The sequence below is a fragment of the Syngnathoides biaculeatus genome, chromosome 2, assembly GCF_019802595.1.
Source record: "Syngnathoides biaculeatus isolate LvHL_M chromosome 2, ASM1980259v1, whole genome shotgun sequence".
In the NCBI taxonomy this organism is placed as follows: domain Eukaryota; kingdom Metazoa; phylum Chordata; class Actinopteri; order Syngnathiformes; family Syngnathidae; genus Syngnathoides; species Syngnathoides biaculeatus.
The window spans coordinates 42,670,164-42,684,859 of NC_084641.1; the positions used below are offsets into that span (position 1 = coordinate 42,670,164).

A 14,696-nucleotide genomic window follows, 5' to 3' on the forward strand; every position below is an offset into this window, starting at 1 on the left:
AACAGTCATCTTGGAAACGGTGGTCCCAGCTCTTTTCAGGTCATTGACCAAGTCCTGTTGTGTAGTCCTGGGCTGATTCCTCACCTTTCTAAGGATCATTGAGAACCCACAAGGTGATATCTTGCATGGGGCTTCACTCCAGATTGACCGTCATGTTTGGCTTCTTCCATTTTCTAATGATTGCCCCAACAGTGGACTGTTTTTCACCAAGCTGCTTGGCAATTTCTCCGTAGCCCTTTCCAGTTGTGTGAAGTTGTACAATTTTATCTCTGGTGTCTTTTGACAGCTCTTTGGTCTTGGCCATGTCACAAGTTTGAGTCTTACTGATTGTATGGGGTGGACAGGTGTCTTTATGTAGCTAGCGACCTCAGACAGGTGCATCTGATTTAGGATAATACATGTACTGGAGGTGGATTTTTAAAGGCCCTTATGGGTCAGAATTCTACCTCATAGACAGGTGTTCCAATACTTATTTGCAGCTGTATCACACAAATAAATCATTAAAAAAAATCAAACATTGTGACTTCTGGATTTTTTTTTTTAGATTATCTCATCTATCTATCAGTGGACATGCACCTATGATGATTTCTAAGAGGGAGAACCTGCAATATAGCAGGGTGTTCAAATACTTATTTTCTTCACTGTATTATTATTTAATATTGGGGGAATGTCGGCGTCAGCCTGGGATTCTGTACATCAGTGCTGGTTCCTGGTCTAGACACTTTGCTTCTTTGCTACTTCACCCCGCCTGCAACTCCAGGTCTAAATGTAGATACGAAGATACTGCTAGCCCTGTAGGGAACCCACTTAATTAAAAAAAAAAAAGAGGGAAGAGTAGGGTATTATTTATGGTTGTTTCTGGGTTTTTAGGCCAGGCATTGCTTTGATTGGCTATTTTTTGTTTCATGTCACAGTTCATGGATTCATGACTTGAGAGTATTCGGTTTTGCGCACAAACATGAAGAGTTTTTGCTATAACTATTGAACACGTTTAATAGTTACAATTGTCAGCCTGACCCGTTTTAAACTTATCGGGGCAAATTAATTTTTAACAGTCCAGACCAAAGGATAATCTTATCAAACATAAACTACTCTGTCGTTTGATGATCCCAGTCAGGAACAGCAGCTCTATTGTCTTAATGTGTGTACCAGGGTGTACCCTGCCTCTCGGGTGAAGTGAGCTGACATAGGCCCCAGCACGCCGCTGAGCGGAGTGAAGATTAGTGGTATCGAAAATTGGATAGATAAGTTGAGAGTTGGAACTTGTGTAAAAGGTTATGAATGATTAGATTGTGTTTGGAGGCTCTTACACTGAGTTGACGACTGAAATAAATATATATCAGTGATGTAGACATCGGCTCAACTACAGTAATCCCTCATTTTTTAAGGTTAATTGGGACCAGAACCACCCGCGAAAAGTGAAAAACTGCGAAGTAGCCGGGGATGAATGTTTATGTGGGTACCAGAACTTTTCAAATATATAAACAGTATTTGTGTTTTGCATATTTGAGACAAAAAGAGGTATGTATCATTGATGAGCGAAAAATGTCATTCAACCTTTAATTGGGATATCTTTTATTCATTTTAGAAATCTTTTGTTTTTGATTCCGTGTTTCCTGTTCTGTTTTTCGTTTTTTCTTTTAACTATTAATAAGTGCTCTGTAAATTATTACTTAATTTTCTGTCGGTGTTGAGCAGAAATGTGTCATGTTGGTTTTCAGCTGGCCCGACACAACAAGGTATTGCAAAACCTTCTGAAACCTCCAAAAAAGACCAAAGAAGGCGAGGAAGGAATATCCTCGATGGTCAGCTAAATTAACCCTTACATACTGTTAACACTGATTGACATTGTTGCTTGACTAATAGATTGTTGTTGTTTTTTTATTGACAGTTAAACTTAAACAATCGTCCGCTGTCACAAATGTTGAAGTCGTCAATACCGACAGCCGTTGTGGAACAAGACCCACTGGAGTACTATGACCTGCACACTTCTCAAATTGAGGTACTGTCCGTATTTTGCAGATAACATGCTGCTACTTTTTTCGGGCATTGTGAATAAATAATAAATCAAAGAATCTACAGAAACAACAAAAATGGATATATCTGCTTTTGCATTTGAACTTTTCATCTATACAACACCAATTCCAATGAAGTTGGGAGGTTACAGAAAACAAAAAAATAATACAAATAGTTTTCAAATCACGGTCAACCTATATTTTATTGAGTACATGAGTTAATCCAAAGTGATTAACTTTTTTTTAAGCAAATAATCATTAACTTGGAATTTTATGGCTGGAACATATGTTCCAAAAAAGCTGGGACAGGCTCATGTTTACCACTGTTACATCACCTTTTAACATTCAATAAATATTTGAAACCTGAGGAGACTAATTGTTGAAGCTTTGTAGATGATGTTAGGGTGTTCTTTGCCATTCTTTCTTGATGTACAGTTTGAACTGTTCAACACTCCACGGTCTCTGCTGTTGTATTTTACACTTCATAATGTGCCACACATTTTCAATGGAAGATAGGTCTGAACTGCAGCCAGGCCAATCTAGTACCCGCACTCTTTTACTCCGAAGCCACGCTGTTGTGACGTGCAGAATATGGTTTTCATCTGAGAGGACCGGGGGCCCAGAGAAGACAGCGGAATTTCTATACTGTTGTTGAATAGCTTTTGCTTTTGCATAGTAGAGTTTTAAATTGGACTTAAAGCCCAAGTGTCACCCCTATAAACATTCTAAAATAGATATTGTAATGAAATCACTCCAATGTCTATACAAAAAAATAAATGTGAGCGGAGAGCGCGTCATCCATGCGCAAAGTTGCAGAACTGTCATTCTACGATATCCAAGTGGTCGCCATATTGTCTGCGTCCTTCATCCGTGACGTGACCTGGATATTCGCCAATGAAAACACGCTGTGCACCCTAACTATGGGAGACAAACGCACCCCTTCTGACACAGAAGCTCTTTTCGAAAAGGAGAACACCACTTAACTTCACTTGGTTATGAAGTTACCCGGGCAATATTACACGATTGTTTTGAGCCCTTGGGGCAATATTACACTTGTTTCGAGCCATATTCAGATTTTATGCGATCACGGCCAAACCGCATCCCCGTCAGATCCACTTCCTTAGCGGAGATGCGCCATCGCGGCTCATCGCATCCGGCCGGTGTGGCTTATGACGGAGCCGAGCCGTGCTTCTGTAGAGGGTTGTTCACAGATGCCGCAGTACTGAGCAAACATTCGAGCGGGGTGAGCCGTGCTGCTTTTAGGGGGATGTTCGAAGTCGCCGCAGTACTTGTTGAACACCGTTGAACAGGCGCGCATTACTGCCTACCTCTTATTTGGAACCCACAAAGCTCTCGTCCTCTGCACCTGTGCAATCCATTTTTCACAATGAACTGGTTCTCTTGCAAACTTATGAAGGCTAAATCCATTCTCCCGAGTGTTCAAGCAATGTCCAGCAATGCAATAAACCGGCATTTTGGCTAACACAAAGGAACAACAAGCTACCTTCCCGGAGGTAAAACTAATGGAAACAAACGAGACCACTTGGGGGCACCGCTGTCCTTTACGTCATTTCCTGCTTCTTCTTGAAAACAAATCCCTCGAGAGGATTTTCATGGGGGGAGTTACAAAAAGCTGTATGTTCATTGTTGAGTTAAGCTTTGTCCCCGAGAATAACTTTGATTTTATCTTGTATTGTTTCTCATCGTACTTCTACTCCTAATGTTACTTTTATCTGTACTTGAATTCCAACTTTATCATGGGGTGTGTGTGTGTGTGTGTGTGTGTGTGTGTGCGTGTGTGTGTGTGTGTGTGTACAGATTGTACGTGAGGATCGAAGCTTGGAGCAGATTGTGTTTCCTGTCCATCCCATCTGCGAGTTCCTAACGGAGGAGTCCAAGCTGCGTGTGTTTAACACAACAGAGCAGGATGAGCAAGGCTCCAAGGTGACACACTTCTTCGAGCAGACGTCTTTCCTCCATGGAGAGATGGAGTGGCAAAAGAAGCTGCGAAGTGAGTCCAAGGGGCCAACAATATAATTCAGTATTACCTACTGCAGATTTTTTTCCATATACACCACTAATATTGCTCATACAGCTCATTAAAATGCTCTTGCATACAATACCTAAACACGGTCATGTACTCTAGCGAAGGAAAACAAATTTATATAGTGCATTTCATACACAACATAACTAAGTGTGCTTTGCATGCTCACAAATATTTTAAAAGTAAAGAACAAAAAGAAAAGTATAAAGATTGGTAATTGTATAATATGGACCCAAGCGGTGGGAGAGGAAGTAGACGAGTGGTTTGTTTGGTAGAAGCTGGGGGCATATAGGATCTCCGAAGAGTGATTGTGGTCTGCTGGAACAAGGAAGATGCTGGTAGCCGGAGCGTAGGCAGGGAGAAGAGCTTTGAGGGTGTAGCAGGAATGTGCGAAGCGCCAAACACGGAGGGAGAACTTGGCATGGAGGATATGAGGATGAATACAATGTGGGTAGTTAAAGTGCAACTGACACCCAAATATACAATTTAAAATAGCTATTGTTATGAAAACTACATATAATATTATTCAGTTCAATGTCTATATGAAAAAAAATGAGCCTCACTCGACATCCCAGTGGCAACCATATTGCCTGCCGTCATTTGCAGATGTTACACTCCGACAGTCGTTGTTGAAAACACGCTGTGCCACCTGCTATGGGAGATGAACAACAGAGATTTTCTGATTTTCCTGATGCCCCTTCTTTTTTGGATAACGCCTAGCCTAGCTTTTGTTGTTTTGGACTGCCTTTTGGTATCGAGCTGTTTCTGGAATAAACCCATTTTGAATATTATGTTGTTGCCTGGAATTCCTGCATTTTGGTCACCCCCGCTTGTACAGGACCCAGCAGAGAAGACGCGGCATCACCAGCCGCCTGCCTGAGGACTAAGTATCTCCTATTCTGGTGGGCTCCGTTATGTTGTCCTCTCCCGTTGATCAGTCCCAGTCAGTTTGTTGTGCCGCCCCATGCTTCGAGCCCCCGAGTGCCTTTGGCCTGTGCATCCAAGTCCTCTTCCTCTAATCCTTTTTGGGGGACCCACTTAGCCATCTATCCGCCCCTGCGCGTCTCGGCCAAAGGGGACGCCCAAGACGGGTTCTGCCTTGTGCCTCCTGCTGCTCTGCGACCAAACCACAGCCGACATCCGCCCATGCTTCGCCTGCGACCAAGCCACAGCGGACTATCACTTCCGCTCCCGTGGCGACTAAGCCACAGCCTATGTCCATCCATGTCTCGCCGCCGATAAAGCTTCAGCTGACCTCTGACGAGGCTTCGCCGACAACCAAGCCACAGCAGAGTATCGTCCACTCCGCGCCGACAACCAAGCTATAGCGGCATCCTGCTTCTGCTATGGCCAAGCCACAGCCAATGTCCATCCACATCTCGCCGCCGGTCGAGCCTCAGCCGACTTCCGCCGATACTTCACCGACGTCCGGCGGACTCTAAACTGACGATCTATGAATTTGCGGATCTTATGGACAGGATTCAGCGGAGATGAAACAATCTCATCTCGGGATGGCCACAGCTGATTCAAGCCTATGCATCGATGACGAATGACCCGCTGCCGAGCCACGCTCACTTCGTGGTGTCGACAGACTTCCTGCCGGACAACGCTCACGTCGCGGTAGCAACCAACCCGCTGTCGCGGTGATCACAGACTGCCTTGACCACGCTTCAACAGCAACTAATCCTCGACCCCCTGATGACCATGTTCACGCCTCGTCAATGAACCCTTAATGGCTGCGGTTTTCAGCTACACTTAAACAACTCCCCCAGGCTAAAGAGATTACATTTCGTAGTGTGGACATGGCCCTCTACAATCGCTCTAGAAACCAGCTGACTCTTGGCGCTAATGACTCCAAATCAGTTTGGCACAAATTACAATCGCTCACTAACTACAGGCAATGTTCTACCCTGGTAGAAAACAAGAGCGGACCAGTTGACGACCTAAATAGCTTTTACTTCAGATTTGATATAGACACTTCCACACCACGCACCCACTAAGCCGCACCACAAGCTGTACCACCTTCCACTCCACCGTTTAGCATCCATGAAAGCGACGTTAGACGGATCTTCAAACAACAAAAGATCAACAAAGCGCCGGGCCCAGATGTTGTGTCCCCATCCTAGCTTAACGTCTGCGCAGACCAACGAGCTCCTGTCTTCACAAAGATCTTCAACAGGTCTCAACAACTGTGTGAAGTACCAACCTGCTTCAAACAGTCCCCCATTATACCGGTCCCCCAAAAAAATGCAGCAGTCTTAGATCTTAATAACTACAGGCCTGTTGCCTTGACATCTGTGGTCATGAAGTCCTTTGAACCTCTCATGCTGGACCACCTCATGAGCGTCACAGGTCCCCAACTGGACCCATTGCAGTTTGCCTATCGAGCTAACAGGTCTGCGCCTGATGCCGTCAACATGGGTCTGCACTTCATCCTTTAACATCTTGACAGCGAGGGTACCTATGTGAGGATCCTGTTCATGGACTTCAGCTCTGCGTTTAACACAATCGTCCCTGAAGTCCTCTTCTCCAAACTTCTACAGCTGAGCGTCTCGCCTCCCATCTCCCGGTGGATCTAGAACTTCCTGACGGGCAGAACACAGCAGGTGAGGCTGAGGACACCACCTCATCCACGTGCACGATCAGCACCGGGGGACCCCAAGGTTGTGTCCTCTCCCCTCTGCTCTTCTCCCTCTACTACATGAAGGGCTGCACCTCGTGGCATCCGACTGTCAAACTTCTGTAGTTGGCAGATAACACCACGGTCATCTGCCTCATCAAAGACGGTGACAAGTCTGCTTATCGACAGGAAGTGGCAAGACTGGAGCTTGGTGTGGTCAACACAACATAGCATTGAACACTCTAAAGACTGTAGAGATGACTGTGGACTTCAGGAGGCATCCTTCACCACAGTTGCTCCTGACACTGTCCAACTGCCTTGTGTCAACTGTCGAGACCTTCAATTTCTTGGGAATTACAGTCTCAGAGGACCTGAAGTGGGGGACGAACATCAACTCCATCCTCCAAAAAGCCCAGCAAAGGATGTACTTCTTGCAGCTTCTGAGCAAGCACGGCCTGTCACGAGAGCTGCCGAGACAGTTCTTACACAGTGGTTATCCAATCAGTACTGTTTACCTCCATCACCGTCTGGTTTGTCAATACAAGTGCTTTGTTATATTTTGCTGGTTTGACCAAGGGAATTTATTCTAAATAATCACGTAACATATGCTTTAAACTGTGAGAGAAATTAGTCCCCCTCAACTATTATTTTTTTTAATAGCTCTTTACACACCTACCTGTCATTTAGAACCCACAAAGCGCTTGTCCTTTGCACCCGTGCAATCCAGTTTTTCAGAACGAGCCGGGTCCTTTGGAAACATGTGAAGAGTAAATCCTTCCTCCCGAGTGTTCGAGCAAAATCCAGCAGTAGAGCTGGTGCACGTGACGTCACCATTTTCATGGTGCCATATTGGTGGTCAACAGAGCTGCTCGACATTGTGGGAGACATTGAACCGGAGGAGAATATTCACAATGCCCGAAACCTGTTGTGTGTTGGGTGTCACAACAGACGAGACAGATATTCAAAGAGATTATTCTATGGAATACCATCTGAAAAGACCAGAAAATATCAATGGATTTCAGCAATTCAACATGATGGATGGTGCCCAACCAAAATACACACACGCCTGTGTAGCGATCGCTTCATTTCAAGGAGGAATTATTCCTCTCAATCTCAATTACCAAGAAGTATTTATAATGCCAGGTTGGCTCATTTGAGAACAATGCGTCTTAAAAAAAAACAATCGCAGAGGTCTACAGAGGTTAAGTGTGACCGCAATCGTTTACATTCCGTGGAGACGACACCGTCCTCTTTTTTTTTTTTTTTCAATCATAGTTAAGTTATCGTTCTGATTTGTGTGTTTGTATGTGTATTTGTGAATTGTATTCTTTCACTAAAAAACCTGGCTATTACATTGTATTTATTTGCTCAGAGTTCTTGAGCTATCTGATTCTGGGGGTTTGTGAGCTCGCTAACCCAAGCAAGCTGAATGTGAATATTGTTGAAGTTCTTAATGATGATTTCACGAAAGTGTTGCTGTCTAACTCTGACTAACACTTGGCTAAATTACAAAGAGTGTTTATAAAGGTTCTCCTCAGTTTGGAGTTAGGAACTGTGGTACTGCATGCGTAAGTCTGGTGTGGCAGAGAAGTATGTTAAAATAGTACAGGACATGTATGAAGGCAGCAGAACAATGGTGTTCTGTGCCTTAGGTGTGACAGAAGAATTTAAGGTGGAGGTGGGACTGCATCAGGGATCAGCTCTGAGCCGCTTCCTGTTTGCAATGGTAATGGATAGGCTGACAGATGAGGTTAGACTGGAATCCCATTGGACCATGATCTTCGCAGATGAAAGCAGGGAGCATGCAGAGGAACAATTAGAAAGATGGAGACATGCACTGGAAAGGAGAGGAATGAAGATTAGCCGAAGTAAAACAGAATATATGTGCGTGAATGAGAGGGGTGGAGGGGGAAGTGTGAAGCTCCAGGGAGAAGAGATACCGAGGGTGGAGGACTTCAAATATTTAGGGTCAACAATCCAGAGCAATGGTAAGTGTGGTAAGGAAAAGTGAAGAAACGGGTCCAAGCAGGTTGGAACAGCTGGCGGAAGGTGTCTGGTGTGTTATGTGACAGAAGAGTCTCTGCTAGGATGAAGGGCAAAGTTTACAAAACAGTGGTGAGGCCGTGATGTCCGGACTAGAGACGGGAGCACTGAAGAAACAACAAGAAGCAGAACTGGAAGTAGCAGAAATGAAGATGTTGAGGTTCTTGCTCGGAGTGAGCAGGTTGGATAGGATTAGAAATGAGCTCATTAGAGGGACAACCAAAGTTGGATGTTTTGGAGATAAGATTCGAGAGAGCAGACTTCGATGGTTTGGACATGTTCAGAGGCGACGGAGTGAGTATATTGGTGGAAGGGTGTTGAGAATGGAGCTGCCAGGCAAAAGAGCGAGAGGAAGACCAAAGAGGTTTATGGATGTGATGAGGGAAGACAAGAGGGCAGTTGGGGTGAGAGAGGAAGATGCAGGAGATAGGGTAAGATGGAAAAAGATGACGCGCTGTGGCGACCCCTAACGGGAATAGCCGAAAGGAAAAGAAGAAGAAGAAGCTCTGCTTCACTACCCTTTGATTGAGAGGCCTTTACAGTCATAGTACTTCTCTAGGGTGCTCTCGGCCACCTCAAGATTGTCTTAGTTTTAATTGGAATGACAGCATCCAATAGATTTAGTAATTTTGACAAGTTTAAAAAGTATTAAAACATGGATCACTTTTTTTTAAACAGAAAACATGTATTTTAAAAAAGAAAAGCTAAAAGCACCAGCTATAATTTTGTTATACTGAAAATTGGTGAGCACATCTACCTCACAGTTCTGAGGAGCTGGGGTTGAATATGGCCTAATCCTGATAGAGTTATTAACGTTATCACAGGCTGCAGCCGACATCTGAGTGTGGACATTGGTAAGTTACTTTCTTTCAGTGACTGTCCATTTACTTCCCCAAACACTTGATGGCGGTGCATTTTCATCTCTCATCCTCTGAATGAGTTTGTGATACTCAATGACGTAAAATAAAAACTGGACTGCGCACTCTGCATCCATCATTGGTTCCGCCATGGTCAAGAGGGACTTCTGGTCACGCCAAAAAGTATGGTAAACATACACACATTGTTTTGGAAAATGATGCGATAAATGTATAATAATTAATTATGAAGGTTAAGATGAAACATACTTACCGGTGAAAACTTAGTTCTCTGCGACTGCCTGCACCGTTTTGACAGCACATAATAAGTCCTCCAAAATAAGACGAGGTTGTGCCGAACCACCACATTACCCTTTCTTCAACAGATGCCACTCAGCGTCTGCCCAGGCCTTCCAGGATTCACACTATAAAAATTCGTCAGGAGCAAGGGATACAGCATCAGACAACGGGAGACCCACAAACGCTCCTCAGGCCCATCACCCACCCAAACCACCAGATACCGGAAACCTTAACCCCAAGGAGGGACATCCAGAATTTTAGAAAGGTGAAACAGGATAACTGGTGATGAGGCAGGAACACGACCGGAGGGCTGAGAACACCAGAAGAAACTGACTGGACCATGGAAACATGGAAAGCCAGGTGGACGTTCATGGAAGCCGGCAGGTACGGACAGACCAAGGAGTGGTTGATGAGCCTCAAGATTTTGAAGGGACCCACAAACCGGGGGGCAATCTTATGTCACTCTGTCTGCAAGGGAAAGTCCAAAATGACAACTTGATTGGTGGTGGTTAGTCATCTGCTTATTCCTTTCCACCGAGGGGTCGAGGGCCTCTTTGATGGTTTCACCATACTGCCTTTCCTCTGCGTAAATGATCCTTAACAACAGGAACCGCCCCTTTCACTTCCTGGTCAGGGAATAAAGGAGGTTGGAAGCCATAACACCCTATGAAGGGTGATATACTTGATGCAGAGCAGGTGAGGGAGTTATAAGCATAATTACACCCAAAGGGCGCAAAGTGCTTAAAACCATCACATGCTGTGTGGCGACACAGCATAAAGCCAAGTCCTGGTTGGCAGGTTCTGTTTGACCATTGATCTAGGGATGGCATCCTGACGAAAGACTGGCAGTTCCGCACACCAACTTACAAAACACCCTTGAGACATGGGAGGAGAATTGTAGGATATTGTCTGAAACAATATCTAGAGGGATAAGCAAAAGAAAATGGATGGATGGTTGATTGATGGATGGATGGATAGATACTGTAGTTGTAGAAATTTAAGCTAAACTTGTGCTTGGCTTTCTTTTGTTGCTATCAGAAATAATGATCAATTCACGTGGCTAAGATTGGTATTTGTCCATTTATTTCATCAACTCTGTGGCTTGTGTTTTAAACTGACTTTTTGTCATGTTCTATGTATACTGAGGCAAATTGGTGATTTACAAAATGTATGCGTTGAGATACCTCCTTGTAGGCTTGTTGGGCAGCAATTCTGGTACTCAAGGGCTTGCGGTCCCAAAAAAGTAGCAACACAAAAAATTATTAATTGAATTAATATCAAAGATCACATGATGTGTGAAACATACTAACGGTCAGAGAACCAAGCAAATAAGACAAATTAGATAAAACAATCCTGCAGAAGTGTCTGGTGGGAGCCTGAGTTTGGTGTGTGTGTGTGTGCGTGTGCGTGCGTGCGTGTGTGTGTGTGTGTGTGTGTGTGTGTATTGATGTGATCAGAGTTCAGGTGTGCAGAGGACAGAAGAGGTATAGTTGGAAAAGTGGGCAGCGAGTTCAGTCTGACAGCCTGATGCATAAAGTCATCGGTTTGAGTCGGCTCGTCCTGGCTTTGTTCTGTCCCACTCAAAACAGTTTCAAAATCATCTTTCTTGAAATGGATAAAAATTCCCCTCATCTATTCCATCCCCTCATAAAACACTAACCAAAAACGTTTTATGAGTGACATTGTATTTTTAATAAGAAAAATAACACTGGATCTTTACTTTATAAAAAACATACAAGAGTAAAATAATTCAATAAAATGTAGAGAGTTAAACAGTTAGTGCATTATGAATAAATGCTGGTGTGCATGCCTCGCCCACGAGGGAATAGTTGAATACACACATTTATATACATAAGAAAGCTGGTCACACCTGCTCAGTAAACTGCTGTAATACCAATCACTTTTTTTGCCAGGGATAAAGTTTTGCTATATTGTTCTATCTACACGTTGTTTCACCATTTTTGTTAAAATTTACATTGGTCATTGGGTTACAACACTATTGGAGTCGTGCTATTTCTTGTAGCGTCTGAGATTTTGTTTTGTGCATTACCTATAAACAATATTTTTCTAAGAAAAAGTTACATGGTGAAGCAGACCATGATATTCCCAGTCTTAAATAAATACTTTAACACCATTTAGTATTTAATCTGGGCCAGCTCTCCGTTTAATGGATTCAAGGTCCCTGTTGCTCCCATGCGTCGCACAGGAAGCAGCAGCAGGTGATAGGAACTTTACTTTAGTTTGAATAGTGAGAAATACGCTTAGGTACTAGCAGTCATTATGAAGCACTGTCTCTACTCCCATTATATATGTGTCAGGTTCACCAGGTGGACATTTTATGAAAAGCATGAAATAAGGTGTTGAATCATTGCCAGATTTTACTTGCAAGTACAACAGAGAACTGCACCGTACAATTCTTGACCACATTCTAAAGCAATTCTCTCCGACTTCTTTCTTTTTATTTGGAGTCACAGTTACATCCTAAAGGGGGAGGGCAGAAGCATTGTTTTCTTCTTTGACTCCGTTATGCAAGTAAGTGGAAAGTGTTTAGTAAGACATTTAAAAATCACAAGTCTGGTAAAACTCATTTCGGAGTTAGAGCAGGTGCTTTCCATCAGACCAGTTCCATTTGGTCTTCTATAGCTAGTTGGTTCCCTTGATCACAGACTTGTTCCCTGTTGAATAGCAACTACATAGGGGTGTATAGCGAAGCATTTCTTTTTTGCAGCAAAGCATTTTCTTCATTGCACAGCAAATGTATGATAACTATATTTACAATTATTTCAACATTTTCCTCCTGTTTATCCTACATTTTCTCCAAAAGATATCATCAAAAGAACTTCCAAAACAAGTTTTATTCAATTGAATCATTAACTTATTATTAAAAAAATCAAAAAAGAACTTAAAAAACATAGTTATCTTACATAAACTTGAGGAAGTTCATGGAATAGGTTTGAAAGTGGGATAACAATTACCATCCTGGTCACCAGAGTACTCGACATCGCCAATATTGTTGTTCAACAAGCAAAGGGTACATATAGTTGAGAATTTGTAGGGCCAATAACGTTTGAGATAAGCCGATTGAGCAGTGTGCAAATGCAGGGAAAATAACAACACCCATACAATGTAAGAATAGCTGCAAATCCAACGATAGACACCAGGATGGAAAAAAAACAATTCTTAAATATACTAAACGTTTTGTCCCACCACTCAGTCCAGGCAGAGGTGTTGACTCCTGAATGCTCCTCATCTTGTGATTCAGGGTGCGCAGGGTTCAATTGCCTTTGTAAGTGACCCGTCTGGGGCTGTATTATTAGGAATGAATATAGAATACTAGTCAACATTGCACAGCCGCCACCCTTCACGGCTAGGAGCATGTTGACCACAATGCGGTTCGGAAAAGCCTGAGTGATGTAGCAGCCAATTGCTATTTTATGGCAACAAAGCCTGATTCAAGTGTAGTTACCTAGTTTGTGTATTTTTGTGGATGTAGTTGATTCAATCTACATTTTTATTAGGCGTAATCCACACAAAAATGGATTCCCACCCTGCTGTAATTTGGTCTACCATCTTATACACATATGGTACGCCGCGGGAAACGCCAATTGCATCAATCGAATTCGGGTCCCCATCTTTCCAGGAAGCACTTCGTCTTCTGGAAAGGAGGAAGGGGGAGTTCAATGTTGAGGCAGCCAATTTGATGTCCCTTGCACCGCACCACCATCACAAGTTGCTGCGTGGCAGTAGTGGGTCTCTTTGGAGCACAGTTGTCTTGCACCATGTGGAATTAAGAGTACCTACTTTCTTGACAGTTGTAAGATTAACAGCTGTAAGATTAACAACAAAAGTTGGCCACTGCAATTTCAACAGCAAAAACTGGTTTGTCTTTACTAGCTTTAGTCATAGGATGCACAGTATTCCACGAAGAACAACGTTGATTTGGAGTCACTTTAGTCATTACTTCTAGGAGGGCATTTAGTGGCGTGTGTGCTGGAATAACTCTTAACAGGGACCTGGGGCCCATACATGAAACACAGCTATAGTTTGCTGCTTTGGCGGCAGTTTCCATTAATAATAGCCAATTGTTCCCAAGTTGTGTAACCCCAGTGACTTTTAAGAATCTGTTGTCGACAGAAAATTTATTTTTTAGTTTTATCACAACTCCAGATGTGTGGCTTGTAGAGGTTTGGATGGCTTCTGTGGGGTCCTTAAAAGCAGATGACACACAAACAGTGATAACATGAATAGGGTCTTGCCCTTGACCATATGCTTAGGGTAGTCAATATCTGTCGCCAGCCTGTATGTTATCCCTCCTGTTGTCGCTGCACGTTTGTTGTGTGCCGACCTGTTATTGACCATGTTATTGCCCTGTATTCCTGTATTATTACTTCTTGTATCATTGATAGGCTTAATTGGCGTGTATATTATGATGAGCAGTTTCCACAGAGACCATGCATATAAAAGGACAGCGGTTATCACAAAGGGGGCAACATAACATACAACAGCATAGCTTGCCCACTTGGGAGTAGTAATGCCTGCCGAGAAACCCCTAAGTAGATAGGGTGTCTTTGAATACTTCATTGACCGTCAGGTATTTTCAGATACTATAAATCTGCACCCATCCTAAGTCAGACTTGGCTCACCTTCACTCTTTTCGGGTAAATCGACTGAGATGACTTTTATAATGTATGTGTATCCACGTTTTTCGTTCTGCAATTTTTACGGCTGTTGGTGTGGTCAGCAACACTTGGAAGGGACCTTCCCACTTCGGAGAATGCCAATGATTCCTTTCGATACTTCGGATCAGAACCCGGTCTCCC

General features: G+C 43.4%; 1 protein-coding gene across 16 annotated transcripts in view; it reads left to right on the top strand.

Annotated features, from left to right (window-relative positions):
• The window catches only part of itpr3 (inositol 1,4,5-trisphosphate receptor, type 3), a 285,052-nt gene that overhangs the window by 230,327 nt on the left and 40,029 nt on the right, over positions 1–14,696 (top strand). For 15 of the 16 annotated variants that reach the window (XR_009792909.1, XR_009792910.1, XM_061806443.1 and 12 more), the window contains 3 exons: positions 1,722–1,805; positions 1,892–2,002; positions 3,834–4,026. Coding sequence is in view for 14 of the 16 variants with exons in the window: in XM_061806443.1 (XP_061662427.1) it covers positions 1,722–1,805; positions 1,892–2,002; positions 3,834–4,026 (388 nt within the window). In the remaining 2 variants the exon portion in view is untranslated. The remainder of the gene's footprint in view (positions 1–1,721; positions 1,806–1,891; positions 2,003–3,833; positions 4,027–14,696) is intronic. The other variant, XM_061806417.1, reaches the window with a different exon arrangement.